Source organism: Propithecus coquereli, unplaced genomic scaffold (assembly GCF_000956105.1).
Source record: "Propithecus coquereli isolate 6110/MARCELLA unplaced genomic scaffold, Pcoq_1.0 Scaffold34, whole genome shotgun sequence".
Lineage (NCBI taxonomy): Eukaryota > Metazoa > Chordata > Mammalia > Primates > Indriidae > Propithecus > Propithecus coquereli.
Genome location: NW_012149063.1, coordinates 4,180,337 through 4,197,510, shown reverse-complemented (window position 1 = coordinate 4,197,510; position 17,174 = coordinate 4,180,337). Strand labels below are relative to the sequence as shown.

The window sequence follows — 17,174 nt, the reverse complement described above, 5'->3', positions numbered from 1 at the left end:
TTTTTTCTACTTAGTTTTTTCCCCAGTCGTTAAATGTTAACATTCAGCACTTGTCTATTCTCTATTCATAAGGAAAAGAACTTTTCTCTTTTGCTTCAGATATGGTAAATCAGAAATCAGTTGAACTGAATATGTGGCTTTAGCATTTCTGCAGTAAACTTTAAAAAAAAGAAATCATTGTTTCTATATATTCTTGAGTTCAGATGGTAGTAGGTAAAGGTTGCCTAGCTGTTTATGTGTTAAGAAGCCAGGACCTATGCTGCTCTTTTTTTTTGCTGGGAAATTTGTAAAAACCCAAAAATCAATCAGGAGCAGTGCCAGCATCTACATCAGCTTTCTCAGAGTCACTTCAGTTATTTGAAGTGGAGGCAAAGCCTTATTTCACATGGTATCACATCACCATTGCTGTTGAAACACTAGTTCCCAGGACTTGCCACAGAACGGCCTTCTCTCGTAGCAGATTTATTCAGCTATTGTTCAGCACAGCTATGCTAAGTGTTAGGTATACCACAATGAAGGACAGTGTCCTTGTGCTAATAGGGAGTTTGGGTTTTAATGCTGTGAATAATGGGGACTGTTAAAGGCTTGTATATAGTGTGTATAATCAGAATTGAGTTGTAGAATAATTATGATGGTAATGTGGAAATAATATTAGAGGATAAATTGTTGACAGCTAAATGGAGAGAGGTATCCAGATGAAAGGTGATTAAAGCTTAAGCTAAAATATGGACAGAAAAGTGGAGAACAAGAGAAGACTACTACTGTGTGTTGTTACATATATGTATTTTATAATCAGTGATATAACCCACAGTGGTTAGAGGATGAGAAGAGAAATGAATAAATAAAAGTTAATAATATTAATAACCTCAACTGTATGGTCATTCCTGAATAATCAGGTATTAGCTACATATCTATTCCAGTAATTCTTTACTTTCCATTGGGATTCTAATCATTAGAGTTATTGCTGTTTATTATAGCATCTTGATCGTGCTCTAAAATAGGCTTGAAATTTACTTTTTTAATAATGGTAATTATTTATTCCCACTTCCAAATGAAAACTAGATTAAAGTCTTGCTGTCATTTTGCTATTCTTGGGATTTTTCTCTACCCTTTTGCCCTTCTGTGTAGATGGTTCTTGATTTTTGTCACTCTTACCATTCTGCTGCTCCTTCACTAGAACCATAGGGAAAGAATGTATGTAAGGCCAGTTCTTTATCAGCAGAGTAGGAGCTCTGTAGTTCTGGTTTGGAAGGAGTGGGGAGAGATGAAAGAATGAAACATTTGACTTATTCTAAATCTAAATATAACCATATAGGATTTTTAAATTTTTTCTTGGCATGATGAGGTGACCTAAAAGGGAACATGGTTACTATTAGAGCAAGTTTAAGGTGTTGTACAATGGGTTAGTTTTAAAAAGCTTGACTGTTAACTTACTTAATGCTCTGGTCAAACTGCTGAAATCTTTAACCTAAATTTTAATAATAGACATGATATCTATTAGTTTTTAGAGTAAGTGAAGTATTTGCAAAATTGTGTAAGCTTCTTGAATTGGAAGCATTGATAGTTTTACTTTAATTGCCCATTTTTGAAAGCTGAGCAAATTTTTCTTGCTGTTTTCTTGTTTCCTTTCCTTAAGTTGCGAATTCTTTTTTCCCCCATACATTTCTTATATTAAGATCAATTTTGGTTTCATTTCAAAATATCAACTGCTCATTCCCAAAATTTCTTTTTAACAAAGGTAGATTTAGAAAGTAACACTTTTCATATTAAATTCTTATTTGCCTTTTGTAAGCTTGTCTGCAAATACTAAGTGATGAGATACATGTATAAAATATACCCCATACTTTTGTTAGTTTTTTTTTTTTTTTAGCTCACTCTTTTATTTCATTCAGCAACTATTTATTGGATACCTAGGATGATCACTGTGCTAGGTACTAAGAATACAATAGGATAAAATAGATATGGTTTCTGTTCTTAGGGAATGATATAATCTAACTAGACATAGTCTGATTAAGTATCTATAGGAATGACATTTGTTAGAAAAGAGGTGGGGAAATAAAAAGGCACTGTAAGAATACATATGCCAACACATCTTTCCTAGTCCAGAGATTTAGGGAGCACCTCACTTAAAAATGATTTTTTCAAATGAGACCTGAAGGAGATGTACAAATTGGTTCACAAGAGTGGGACCAAAAGGTTACAAGTTTATATTATATGATTTTTTTGTGTTTTTTAATGCATTTTTCCCATGTTTTTACTGTGAAAAGTAATGGAAGGTTAATATGTTTTCATTTATTTTTATACAGGCAACAAGAATGGGTGAATCAGCAAAGGGAAGATATTGAAAGACAAAGGAAACTTCTAGCCAAACGCAAACCTCCTACAGCTAATAATTCTCAGGCACCCTCTACCAATTCTGAACCAAAACAAAGGAAAAACAAAGCAGTCAATGGAGCAGAAAATGATCCCTTTGTTAGACCAAATTTACCACAAATGTAAGCCTCCATTTAAATTTTCCTTTCTAAAAATTGTTGCCAGTGAGCATGAATGTTAATAATGGATTTTATTTATAATTAAATTAATACTTAAATAGCAAAAAGTAGTTACGGCCAGGAAGGAAGGCAGTATTGGAAATTTAGCTCTAAATTAATAAACCCCATATATTTGAATTTTACCTTTTTATGAAGAGACATGGCAATTCTCTTTTAAAACAGAGACTTGGGTAGCTAAGAGGAGACTGGAATCCACTTTTCTTCCATGTCTGAATCAGTTAAAGAGTCAGTTAAAGTTTTGGATTATTCCAATTCATTGTTCCCATTAATGTTCCTTTTTCTGAGAAAATGTTAATTTAAGTATATTGTAACTGCCATTTATAAATTTTCTTGACCTATGGAAGCAATTCATTGGTAGGTTTATGGGTATTCTTTCTCCCTTTCTGTTTTTTATTGTTTCTTAAATTTTGTGTTAATTATTCTTTACAATTCAGAGGATAAGGACATTTTAAAAAATGCTTATTGTAGAAAATTTGGAAAATATGAAAGAGAATAATAATATAGACCATGATCCCATCCCACAGAGAAAACCGTTGTTAAAATTTCAATGTATATAGATGCATCCAAACTTATATAATTTTTCTGTTCTATAAAAACTAATATAAATTTATGTGAACAGAAAACATATACCCTCTAATATATAGATGTATTCTTTTCTCTTGTCTTGAAAGATAGTCCTTCATTCGTGCTTTGAATTCCATCCCCTGCTATATCAGGGACCTCTTCTATTGATACTTCCTTTGCTCTCTACTGGTTCCTTCCTTTCAGAAAATACATGTAAGCAAAACAAAGAAAAACTCCCTCAATTACAAATCCCTGTAGTCTCTATATTCTCTCTGTCCTCTTCATAATTAGGTTTCTTGAAAAAGTTACCTGTGCTTGCAATCTCTTTTGCCTCACCTTCTAATCTCCCCTTTCTTAACTGAAATTGTTCTTTTTAAGATTAACTATCTTCTTGATGCTAAATGCCATAACATTTCAGTCTTTAACTTACTTGGCTGCATTAAATATTGTTAACTTATTTTTTCTAAAAAGCTCCCTTACTTAGTATCAGGCAGCATCTTCTTTATCTCTTCTATGGACATCATTTACTTCCCAATCTGTAAAATGCGGATAATTTTTAGGAATATGTCCTAGGCCATCTTATTTCACACTCTACATATTCTCCTTGAGTATTATCTATTCTCAGGGTTTCAGTTACCATATGTATTCTGCTGACATTCAAACTACTATCTCCAGCCTGCTTTTCACTCTTGAGTATCAGATACTTCCATCTCAATCTTGAATATCATATCCCTGCTTAGTTGATATCAGTACTTAAATGCCTCACAGGAACCTCTAATGCAGCCTATTCAAAACTGTATTACTTAAAAAAAAAAAACAACCCTGTATTTACTGTTGTCTTTCCCACTTCAGTCTCTCTTTATACACACATACCTTGCCCCTTTCCTGTGTTCTGTTAGTGAGTGATACTACCATCTTTTCACATGGAGGGATTCTGGTTGTCACCCTTAACATTTTAGGTACAGATTTTATTGATCTTTTGTAATCCATTAGTGAATAAGTTGTAATAATTTTATCTTTCAAAAGTCTATCTCAAAATCTACTTGCTTCTTCAAGCCTTTCCTAATTTTCTTGCACTTACAAGAAATTTAATTGTAAGTTGCAGTTAAACCATTTGGCTATAATTATTTTAAAAAAAACTGTACTTTTCGTAAATTAGTAAATTTGTTGCTTAAGAAAAAACAAACAAAAGAGCAAATGGGTGGGTAGGTGAGTGGTTGTATTAAAGCGTGTGTTAGCTTTAACTCTACCTGTGTAGATACCCAATCCTTCTAAGATATCGTATCTGTCCATTTATCCTTTATGATAAAGGTCCCACTGACACCATGGCACCATTCTAACTCAAGTTACTGCTTTTTTTTTTTTTTTTTTGCAGACAGAGTCTCACTCTGTTGCCCTGGGTAGAGTGCAGTGGCGTCATGGTAGCTTACTGCAACCTCCAACTCCTGGGCTCAAGTGGTCCTCCTGCCGCAGCCTCATGAGTAGCTAGGACTACAGGTGCATGCCACAATGCCTGGCTAATTTTTCTGTTTTTAGTAGAGATGGTGTCTCACTCTTGCTCAGGCTGGTCTCGATCTCCTGAGTTCAAGTGATCCTCCCACCTTGGCCTCCCAGAGTGCTAGGATTACAGGTGTGAGGCATAGCACTGGCCTATTGCTGTCTCTTAATTGGGTTACTTTTTTACTGTTTTCCCCATCCAACTTTGTTCTTGTCCTGCAATCCATGTTGCAGTCAGAGTCATTTTTCTGAAATAAAAATACGGTCCTTTCATTCTCTTTACAAGCCCTAACAGAGCTCTCTGTTACTTGAATGATATAATCCAAAAGTTTTAATTTGGCTTGTAAAGCAATTTTGATCTGGCTCCTTCTGACCTGTCTAGCTTCATCTTTGCCATTGACTAGTACCTCCCCCTCATTGCCAACTTTCAAACTCTCCATTATATTAATTTCTTTTCATCTTTTAAGTCCTGCAATAGATATTGCCTCCTGACAGCTTTTCCTTAACCACTAAAGAATAGGAGTTAATTATCACTTCGAGGTATTGCCATAGTACCTTCTGTCTCTTCAGTCACAGCATCACCATCCACTCAGTTAATGACATACTTGCATGGTTGCTGGCTCTTAATTTATTTTTAACTACTAGCTAGAGTCAGTCAGTTCTTTAGGTAGTAGTTTCTAATTTTAGTCACAAAGATTTTTTTATTCAGAGGAAATAGTTTGGATAACTGATATTATTTCTGGATAAAATCTAAGGATCCTTGCATTGATTTTCCATTATTAATACATTTTTATCAAGATTTTTGCTTCATTAAAATATATTTCAAATTCAGTGTTTTTTCTTTTTTTTTCTTTTTTTATTTTTACAACAACCCATTCCAAATGAATCAAATTAAGTTTTGATTGTCTCTATTAGACTTAAATGTTCCATGTTTCACAGAAGATGACTACAAAATAAACAGTAATATTTTACCTTACATTTCATACTATTGAAATTTTAGAGGCAATTGTTTTTTATTACAGCTTTAATTTTAATTCAAGAATATATTCTATTTAGTATTAATAGTGGATTACTTATCTCTTGTAAATAGTATATAATTGGTTTAAACTTTATTTTTTACAGCAGAATTGAGCAGAAAATGCAGAGAGTTCACATATACCACCTGACCCCACACATACATGCTTTCCTACTATCAACATCCTACACCAGAGTGGTACATTTGTTACAATCGATGAACCTGCATTGACACCTCATTATCATCCAAAGTCTATAGTTTACATTAGGGTTCACTCTTGATGAACATTGTGTAGGTTTTGACAAATGTATAGTTGATTATTTAAAAATCCGTTATGAAAAATCTTTCATTGGAGCATTTTTTTCCATTTTTAATTTATGTAATCATTTATTGGGGCTTAAATCTGGTCTGTCTTTATGCTTTCTATTTATTCTGCCTAGTTACTATCCTTTCTTCTCTTTTTTCTTACCTTTTATTAGATTGATCAGTTTTTATTTCATTCTTTTTCTCTATTAGAAGTATGAGTGTGTATATATACACAGACACACACACATATACACATTTACCTACAGGACATCATTACTATCTTATATAGTCAGTGATTATATAGACTTTATCCACATATTTGTTGGTTGTTTGCTTTTTGCTTATTTCTATACTTACTGATCGTACATCTGGCAAGATCCTTCTACTTAAGAATACCCTTTAGAAATTTTCCTTTAATGTGGTCTGTTGGTAGGAATGTCTCAGCTTTTGTTTGTCTGAAAATAACTTTATTTTGCCTTCATTCTTGGGTTAGCTTTACTGGTTTTAGAATTTTAGGTTGGTGGTTATTTGAAGATATTATTTTACTGTCATTGGACTTCCATTATTACTATTGACAAGACAGCTGACAGTCTTTAGAAAACACAATACTAAATGGAGCATAGGCAATATTTGAAGATGAGCTAACTGAGAGTATTTTAAAACGGATGAATCAGATCAGTTTACAGGTTCATGAAGGTGGCCAGCAAATTCCAAGAAGGATGAAAAAAAGAAATACTCACCTAGACATGTCATAATGAAATTTCAAAAAATCAAGGCAAAGAGAAAAAAATTCTTAAAAGTACCCAGAGGGAAAAAAGATATATTGAAATAAAAAAAGAAAAATAGAAAAAGATATTCCAGGCAAACACCAACCAAAAGAAAACTGGATTAAATCAGACACAGTAAAATTCAAGGCCCAAAAAAAAATTATTAGAAATAAAATGGTTGTTTCATAATTATAGAAAGTTCAAATCACCAGGAAGTTATAACAATTTGTATAAATATACAATTTGTATAAATATAATAACATGTTCTCAAGATAAATAAATTGTTAATAAAGAGATGTATAAGATCCATAAATCATGATGGGATATTTAAACACATTGCTTAGAAATAGATTATGTAGGTAAAAATAAAACAATGTAGGTTAATGAGATTAACAAACTTAACCTAATAGATGTGTATATTAATAGAACATCCCCCAACACCTACAAAATACGTGTTCTTTTTTTAAGCATAGACTTTTTAAAATATTGACTATAAAAAATTGATTATAAAGCAAATCTCAACAGATTTCACAGGATTGAAAAAGTTTGTATTAGAGTGATAGTGTTCTTTAAATGTTTGGTAGAACTCCTGGGGGATAATGACTAGAATCATACAGAATATGTTCTTTGACCACAGTGAAATTAGCTAGAAATAGTGGCAAAGTCTCAATGGAAATGAGAAAATCTTTTGAAATGATTGATATTGAAAGTGGTACATAGCAAAATTTGTAAGGTATATCTAAAATGGTATCGAAAGGGAAATTTATGGCTTTAGTTACGTATGTAGAAAAAGAAGAAAAATTAAAACTTTATAAACTAAGCATCTATTTTAAGAAGTTAGAAGATGAACAGCAGACTTAACCAAAGAAGGAAGAGGAAAAGATAAGAGCAGAAATTAACAATATAGGAAATATACATAAAACATAGAGAATCAACCAATTAAAAAAATGAGTTTAAAAGTCTGGGGCCTGGCCAGGCGTAGTGGCTCACGCCCGTAATCCTAGCACTCTGGGAGGCTGAGGCAGGTGGATCGCTCAAGGTCAGGAGTTTGAGACCAGCCTGAGCAAGAGCAAGACCCCGTCTCTACCAAAAATAGAAAGAAATGATCTGGACAACTAAAAATATATATATAGAAAAAATTAGCTGGGCATGGTGGCACATGTCTGTAGTCCCAGCTACTCGGGAGACTGAGGCAGTAGGATTGCTTGAGCCCAGGAGTTTGAGGTTGCTGTGAGCTAGGCTGAAGCCACGGCATTCTAGCCTGGGCAACAGAGTGAGACCCTGTCTCGGAGAAAAAAAAAAAAGTTTGGGGGCTAATAAAATTGATAAAACTGTTGTTATGAAAACACACAACCATTACCAAGAATGAAAAAAGGAATATTACTACTGAGTCTATAGATATTTCTAGAAAAATACAGCAGAACCAAGCTGACAGTAGAAGAAACAAAATCCAAATAGTTCTGTAACTATGAAAGACATCGGATCTGTATTCTAGTTCACCCCAGAATTTAGGGGAAAAAAACTAAATCTGTAATTTAGTCATTTGATCAAAGAAAACTGCAGATCCAGATGACTTCATCTAAGAAGTCCATCAGCCATTTAAGAAAGAAATAGTGCCCGTCTTTTATAAACTTTGCTGAAGAACAGAAAAGGCAGAAATACTTCTAACTTATTTTATGAAGCCAGCCTAATGTTGATGCCAAAACTTAACAATGACTGTACAAGAAGGAAAGTTATAGTCAAATCACACTCATGAAAATAAATGCACAAATCTTAAATAAAATAGTAGTAACATAAATACAACATATAATATGTAAAAATGGTAATTTATCAAGTCTAAGTTAGGTTTACTTTGGATATGCAAGTTTGGTTTAAGATTGGAAAAAATCAGGCCTGGCACAGTAGCTCACATCTGCCATCTAGCACTTTGGGAGGTCAAGGCAGGATTGCTGAGGCCAGAAGTTTGAGACCAGCCTGAACAACATAGCAAGACCTCATCTCTGCAAAAAAGAGGAAAATTAGTGAGGCATGGTGGTGCGTGCCTATAGTCCCAGCTACTTGGGAGGCTGTGGCAGGAGGATCCCTTGAGCCCAGCAGTTTGAGGTTGCAGTGAGCTATGCATTCTAGCCTGGGCAACAGAGTGAGACCCTGCCTTAAAAATTAATAAGTAATAAAATTGGAAAAATCAATGTAATTTAACACATAAACAGAAAAATCATATGATCATCTTAATAGATGCCAAAATAAAAAACATTAAATAAAATTCAACATCGATCTGTGACTAAAACTCTTAGCAAACAAGCAGTAAAAGATAATTTCCTTAACCTACAGTGTGCATTTATTTTTCTTTTTGTTTGAGTATCTCATGCTATACTGTTGGGTCACCATGCTCCCTTATCCCCTGTTTCTTCCTGGCTTCCTTCTGCTCCTCTTTAATCAAGTTCAGATATTACCTCTTCTGTGCATTTTCCTAGTTTCTTGCAAATAAAATTTATAAGTCTGCCCACTGACTCCCAAAGATTCACATTCTTCCCACATGCGAAATACATTTACCCTATCTCACCATCCCCAAAATTCTGAACCCATTACAATATCAACTCAAAGTCCTAAATCTCATCAGCTCAGAAGTTCCAGTCCCATCAAATAAATCAGGTATGGGTGAGGCTCATGGTATAATCCGCACTGAGACACAATTCCTTTTTATCTATGAAACTCAAGAAGCAAGTTACCTCTTCCCAAAATACAGTGCTGAACAGGCATGGAATAACAGTTATAGACATTCCTGTTCAAAATAGAAAGTAATGGAAGGAATCACTGACCCCAGGGAATTTCAAAATTCATCCAGACAAATTCCGTTTGGTTTCACAATTTGGGAATCATCTTCCATGGCTTGTGCCTCTGCCTTTGGGGCTCAAAGTTCTGTCCTTTGGGTCATCCTTTCTTTTTCATGAAGTTTAGCATGTTTTTGTGCTGAATAGCTTTATCAACTTGTTTTCTGCCTGTAGAACTTTGGGAATCTGCAGCCTTCATTCCTTTTATACTCTCTCTGTCCTTTTTAAGTTCAAGCTGTCACTGTTTCTGGTGGTATAAAATTATCAAGGAATCTTGTGGGTCTCCCGTGTATAACACAAGGATTCTCTCCATTAGACAAGAGGGTACTCCACAGTTCTTTCCTAGATAATCCCATTGATATTTTCTGCTGAGAAGATTGAAGGGAACTGAGTCACATGCTTCATCTCATCAAAGACTTTTTTATTTGCCTGAATACTCTTGACATTTTAATTTTCCTGTGGTATTAGCAAGAGGTTATCCAGACAGACACACACACACTTTTTTTTAAGAGCAGCTTTCCCGACAGTAAATCTCAATTTTAGCATGTTCTGCATTTTGAATAGGATTAGTTTCTTAAACCATTAAGTCCTGGTTTCTTTGTGTTTATTAGTTTCTTGCTTGTCTCTTTCTCTCATGTTTTACTATAAACAGCAAGAAGAAACCAGGCTACACCTTCAGCAGTTTGCTTGGAAATCTCCTAAGCTAAATATCCAAACTCATTGCTTATAAGTTTGGCTTTCTGCGTAACTGGAGGATAAACTCTTGTTAAGCTTCCTGCCCTAACAACAAGGATCCCCTTCCCTCCAGTTTCCATTAACATGCTCCTTAGTTCCTGTGAGCCTTCTCTAATAGCGTTCCTAATATCTGTGTTCCTACCGACAGTTTGATCATGACAATTTAGGTATTCTCTAATGTGATAAATGTTTTCTCCACTGTGATCCTGGAACTCCTCTGTCCTCACTAGCAGGGTTGTTAACACCCATATTTCTGCTAACAATCTGTTCAAGGCAATGTAAGGTTTTTAAAAATTAAGTTTCTTAAATTTTTTCTAGCCTTTGTCCCTTGCCCAATTCCAAAGCCACTTCCAGGTTTTTAGGTATTTGTTACAGGAGCATCCTACTTCCAGGTACCAAGATCTGTAGTGGGTTCCTGTTGCTGCTGTAACAAATTACCACAAACTTAATGGCTTAAAACAATACAAATTTCTTACCTTATAGTTTTAGAGATCACAAATCTGAAGTGGGTCTTAGCTGGGCTAAAATCAAGGTGACAGCAGGGCTGTGTGCCATCTAGATGCTCTTGAGAAGAAATCATTTCCTTGCCCTGTTCAGCTTCTAGAAGCTGCCCACATTTTTTGGTTCATGATCCCCTTCCATCTTCACAGCCAGCAGTGGCCTGTCAAGTCTTTGACATGTCACATAACTCTGATTCTGATACTTCTGCTGTTTTCTTCTACCTTTAAGGATCCTTGTAATTATATTAGGCCCACATGGGTAATTCAGAATAACTTCCTATTTTAAAGTCAGCTGATTAACAACCTTAATTCCATCTGCTACCTTAATTCTCCTTTTCTGTATAACCTAACATATTCACATGTCCTGGGGATTAAGACATGGACATCCTTGGGCAGCCATTATTCTGCATAACACAGTAGTACTTGGTATAAGTCATTAATTCTCAGTTTAGTTTCTATTATATTGTTAACACTTGGGCTTTTCAAAGACGGACTAGTTTCATCCCTCCCACATACCCTATTTCTTTTGCCCAGTGATACATTTTTTAAAAACTGAAGTAAATTCACTTAACATACAATTAACCATTTTAAAATGTACAGTTCAGTGGCATTTAGTGCATTCACAATGTTATACAGCCACCACTTCTCTAGTTTGAAAACTTTTTCCTTAACCCAGAAGAACACCCTGTACTTGTGAAATACCCTCATCTCTCCTTCTCCTCACTCCCTGGTAGCAAATAACCTGCTTTTCTCCGTGTGTGTATTTGCCTCTTCTGGATGTTTCATATAAAAAGAATCATACCTAATGTGACCTTTTGTGTCTGGCTTTCACTTAGCATAAGTTTTCAAGGTGCATCCAAGTTGAAGTATGTGTCGGTACTTCATTCCTTTTATAACTGAATAGTATTTCATTGTGTGTTTATGCACAATTCCTTTATCCATTCATTTGTTGATGGACATTTAGGTTGTTTCTACCCTTTGGTTGTTATTAATAATGCTGCCACAAACATTTGTGTATAAGTTTCTGTGTGGACATACGTTTTCATTTCTTTGGGGTATATACCTAGGAGTGCTACTTCAGGGTTGTATGATAATTTTATGTTTAACTTATTGAAGAACTACTTAACTGTTTTCCACATTTGCACCATTTTACATTCCCACCAGCAATGAATAAGAGTTCCAATTTTTCCACATCCCCGGCAATATTTTTTATTTTCCCTTTTTAAAAATCATAACCATCCTAGTGGGTATAAAGTGATAGTTCATTGTGGTTTTGATTTGTATTTACCTAATGACTTAATGAGGTTGAATATCTTTTGATGTGCTTATTGGCCTTTTTATATCTTCTTTGGAGAAATGTCTATTCAAGTCTTTTGCTCATTTTTTAATTGGACTATTTATCTTTTTCTTGTTTAATTCTTTTTGTTATAAGAGTTCTTTATATATTTTGAATACTAAACCCTTTTCAGATGTACGGTGTGCAGACATTTTCTGCCATTATGTCTTTTACTTCCTTGAGAATGTCCTTTGATGTACAAAAGTTTTAAATTTTTATTAAGTTTATTTTACTGATATTTGTTGTTGCTCATGCTTTTGGTGTACAACTCTAAGAATCCTTTGCCAAATTCATGGTCATGAAGATTTATCCCTGTGTTGTCTTCTAATAGTTTTAGATCATTTTCAGTTAATTTTTGTACATAGGAGGGAGGTGGCAGGTCTAAATTCATTCTTTTGCATGTGGTTCTCTGGTTGTTTCAGCACCATTTGTTGAAAAGACTATTCTTTCCTATTCTTTGAATGGTCTTGGTACCCTTGTTAAAAATAAACTGGCCATAGATTTTTGGGTTTGTTTCTGGATTCAAATTTATTCGTTGGTCTGTATGTCTATGGCAGTACCACACTGTTTTGATTATTGTAGTAAGTTTTGAAATTGGGAATGTGAGTCCTCCAAATTTGTTTTTCATTTTTCAACATTATTTTATCTGTTTTGGGCCCCTTGTAATTCCTTTATGAATTTGAGCATTAGCTTTTCCATTTCAGCAAAAAGAGCCTTGGAATTTTGATACGGGTTGCATTGAATTTGTAGATCACTTTGGAAAGTACTATACTCTTAATGTTAAGTCTTTGAATCCATGAACATAAGTTGTCTTTTCATTTAATTAGCTCTTTTTAAATTTCTTTAGCAATGTTGTGTAGCTTTTAGTATACAAGTCTGTCACCTCCTGGGTTAAATTTATTCCTAGATATTTTATTCTTTTAGATGCTATTGTAAATGTAATTGCTTCCTTAATATCCTTTTCAGTTATTCATTGCTCGTGTATAGAAACACAACTAATTTTTGTGTATTGATCTCATACCCTGCAGCTTCCTGAATTTATTTATTAGCTGTAGTGGGTTTTTTTCTTGTACACTTTTGGGGATTATCTACCAATACAATCATATCATCTGTGAATGCAGATAGTTTTACTCCTTCCTTTACAATTTGGATACATTTTGTTTCCTTTTTTTACCAAATTGCTCTGGTAGGACTTCCAGTAGAGTATTGAATAGCAGTGGTAAAAGTGGGTATCATTACCTTGTTCCTTATCTTAGGGGGAAATCTTTCAATCTTTCACCATTAAATATGATGTTAGTTGGTCTGGTTTTTTCGGGGCGGGGGAGAGTTTGGGCACTGTTACAACCCAAAGTTGGTCTGTTTTTTATAAATGCCATTTATACTTTTGAAGAAGTTCCCTTCTATTCCTAGTTGTGTAGAAGTTTCTGTGGGGACATATGTTTTCATTTCTTTTGGGCGTATACCTAGGAGTGGTATTTCAGGGTCATCTAGTAATTCTGTGTTTAATTTGTTGAAGAATTGCTGAACTATTTTCAAGCAGAAAACTCTTTTCAAAGGCTATTTTCAGAGGGCAATAGTAGAGGGTAACTATTTTAAAAGACAGACTAGTCTCAACCCCTCTATCCTCCCCACCCCCATCTAAAAAATCTGATCTTCAATGCATGGCTCATGGTTAATTGTTCAAGGTTTGTCATATTGTAATAAATAAATAGACTATAAGTGCCTCTAATAGTGTATTTACTGTAGTTTGTATTCCTTAATGTTGAGTCTTCATACTTTTAAACAGAATGTTTTTAAACATTGAATGTCAAACTTGTTTAAAATTAGTATCCCCTGTTTTCTGTTATTTCTACTAGCTATTTCTAATACTGTCGTACCACATTTCTAGTAAACTATTGTAAAACACTTTTTAAATTAAAAATAAAATTCTCATTCACTCAAACTTACTATGGAAGATTGTCAGGAATTAAGTCTTATGTTTAGAGTTTAAACTTGTTGACTTTTTAAATAAAAGTTAATTTATATAAACCTACTGAACAGCTTTATTTAGGAGCTTTAGCATGCTCCTAAATATACATGTATGTATATGTACACATAATGAAATATTAATAATTTAGTCTAATATCAGATATGATTCATTTAGGAAGAGATCAGCTATATCTTTCTTTGCATTATCTGTGAATAAAAGATTTGCTAAGTAACTTAAATCAACTGACTTGCTTGAGAGCGTAATTTTTTTTAAGCATCTAAAAACAAATAAAATCATTGGTAATTTAAAGCCATCAATGTTAACATTTTCCTAGCTTAGCTCTTTTCATTCTGTGCAATAAAATCCTATTTCTTTAAAGAAAATTGTCCCCAATATTTTAATCTAAATATATAGATTTCTTTGAGAACATTTTTTATTAAAGCAAGTAGACAACAGATATCTAAAAAACTACTATATGTTGGGTAATGCCTAATAGAAAGATGCAGAGAAAGGTAAGAAATGGCTCTTTTGCCAGGTTAGGGGTTTGCATTCTAATTATCGAGATAAGACACTGGAACAGGAACTCTTAAACTGGCGTCTGTGAATCACAAGATGATATATATGTAAAATTTTCTGGGGGGAGTGTTTATAACTACCTTTTCAGATTTCTTTTAGTTATCTATGATTGTAAAATGATAAGAATCACTGCCCTGGAAAAGTCAGTAGCCTGCCAACTCAAGACAACAAAATATCGTTCCCCCTAAATTGCAGAAAGTCCAGCCATCTGCATGTGTAGGAGCTTTGCAATTTTGCATGATAGCCAAACTTCTTGGTAGGGTATGACTACACAAATTTTAGAAAACTCAAGTCATGTGCTAATTTTGGTTTATGAATACCAAATTTTAGCCATTTGGTAACTCAAAATCGAAGTATAGATTTGTATTTTGTTCCTATATAGAAAACAAAAAAGATTTACATATCTTTAAAAAATTAATTCTGAGCCCATCCTGTGGCCTACTAGTGAGCCTAAAACCATACTTAAGAATAGGAGAATATGATATTGTTATACAGGTAAACTTCCACCAGTGGCATAAACCTAACCTGTATGCATATCCAGAAGCTATTTGCCAGTTTTCCTACAGGTTTCCTTAACTGGGTTAGTTGAGATATTATCAATTTTAGTTTCCCAACCTCATTTTCTTTTAATATTACCTTTCTGAACACTTCTCCCTCTCTCACCTTGTCTTTGCTCACACTGCAACATTTAATTCTCTAGATATACTATAAGCAACTGCTGCCGCTGTCAAGTATTGCTATATTCAGTGTAGTAAAATGCAGTAGTTGAGTTACCCTAAGACTGGGTAGAGAGATTTAATTTAAAATGTTTAACTTTTAGTTTTTAGGATGTATCTAGTGGAATATTGACTGAATTTTTTGGTTTTATTTCCTTTGCATACCCCCTTTTTAGAATTAGTAAATTTAATTAGCATCTAGCTAAAGGGAAATAGCATTTATACTAAATGTTGCTTAGGGACCCGAACCAAACATAAATAAATCACACCTGAGTTACGAGCTTAAGCAAATACCCTCAGAATCCATAGGTAAGCTAACAAACAAGGGCTTGAATATGCTAGATAACAGCAGTTCTTTCAAACTGGAGTATGATGATGTGGAAGTTACTTTGTTGTGGGGTTTTTTCTTTCTTTATCAGAACATAGAATCATTTTTTCTTAGGAAATGTTATTAATATAAAGTATATAAGTCTTGTTATGGTTCCGCATATATTAAACTGGTTATTTTTCAAAGTTATATAAGAATATTTGAAAATAAAAATAACCATGCAGCACTTTCAAGATTTAAAGTCTTGTATCTATTTATTAAGAATTTGAAGTATGAGAATTTGGTACTTTGACTATAGTTTTAGCATTTATATTGCTTATTCACTCCTAACACTGAAGAAGAATCTTTTTTTTTTTTCTCTTTTTAAAACTATGCCCAAACTGGACTGACTCCCTTTGCAGTGATTTTCCATTACTCTAAGAGTAAAATTTAAATTCTTTACTTGACCCACAAATCCATACATGATATATATCCTTGTTTGCCTCTCCTACTACAACTCACAATCTCTTTGACTACATTCTGATGCTCAGATTTTTTTCTCTTCTACTTATATGTCAACACTGTTTTCATCTTAGGTTCTGTGCACTTCCTATAATCCATGTCTGGAATATATTCCCCAAGTCCTTCATGGTTGTCTTTGATGTTTAGATCAAGGTCACCTCCGTAACACCCAGTCTGAATTAGCATAATACAATTACTCATTACGACCCCACCCTTTTTTGTTTTCTTCATAACATTTATTGTTACTCAGAAGTTGTTTTATTTCTTCATTAAATGGTTTCTTTTCTACCTCCTTACCCCTACTATAGAGTAGTGCTCAGACTAAAAATGTAAGGAGAAATTGTCTTGTTTTTCACTGGATCCTTAGGATCTAAATTCTAGAACATTGCTTGATATGTGATATTCATTAAATAGTTGTGGAATTAGTTAATTCTTCCATCTATAAGTATTAAATATATTCTGAAGAATATTTTAAAAGATTTTTGGCTTATGTATTTTATTTTGGGCTGAAAGTTGTCCACATGTTAGTATTTCCATTTGACTAATTTTATCATACTTGCTAGTTGTTTAATAAATAATAAGTATTAATCTCAGTATGTAGAATTAAAATTTCACTTTTGACAGGTTGACTTTGGCAGAATATCATGAACAGGAAGAAATTTTCAAACTTAGACTAGGACATCTCAAAAAGGTATGTGAAGCATATGCTGGATTTTTACTTGAACTTGTTACCAGAGTTTGTAAAGAGTTTCAAGTCTCTTATTTAAGAAGCCAGAATTTAAGAGAGAAAGATCCCAAATTAAAAACTTCAGATAAAAATAGAGGTGCATTACAGTTACATTTTTATGTTGAATATATTAAACTAATATTTCTTTATCTTGTGGCAATTTAAAAATCTTGAGATGCTGATAAACCAGATCCCTGTAGTGGAGGAGTGATTCCTGGCCAGACCTCCAGGGTCTTTAGATTACTCTGTTTAAA

At 33.7% G+C, this 17,174-nt stretch overlaps 1 protein-coding gene across 3 annotated transcripts in view; it reads left to right on the top strand.

Annotated features, from left to right (window-relative positions):
* Nucleotides 1-17,174, top strand: part of TLK1 (tousled-like kinase 1) — a 156,685-nt gene that overhangs the window by 100,797 nt on the left and 38,714 nt on the right. For all 3 annotated transcript variants that reach the window (XM_012650795.1, XM_012650794.1, XM_012650796.1), the window contains 2 exons: nt 2,307-2,495; nt 16,818-16,884. In XM_012650795.1, the coding sequence (XP_012506249.1) occupies nt 2,307-2,495; nt 16,818-16,884 (256 nt within the window). The remainder of the gene's footprint in view (nt 1-2,306; nt 2,496-16,817; nt 16,885-17,174) is intronic.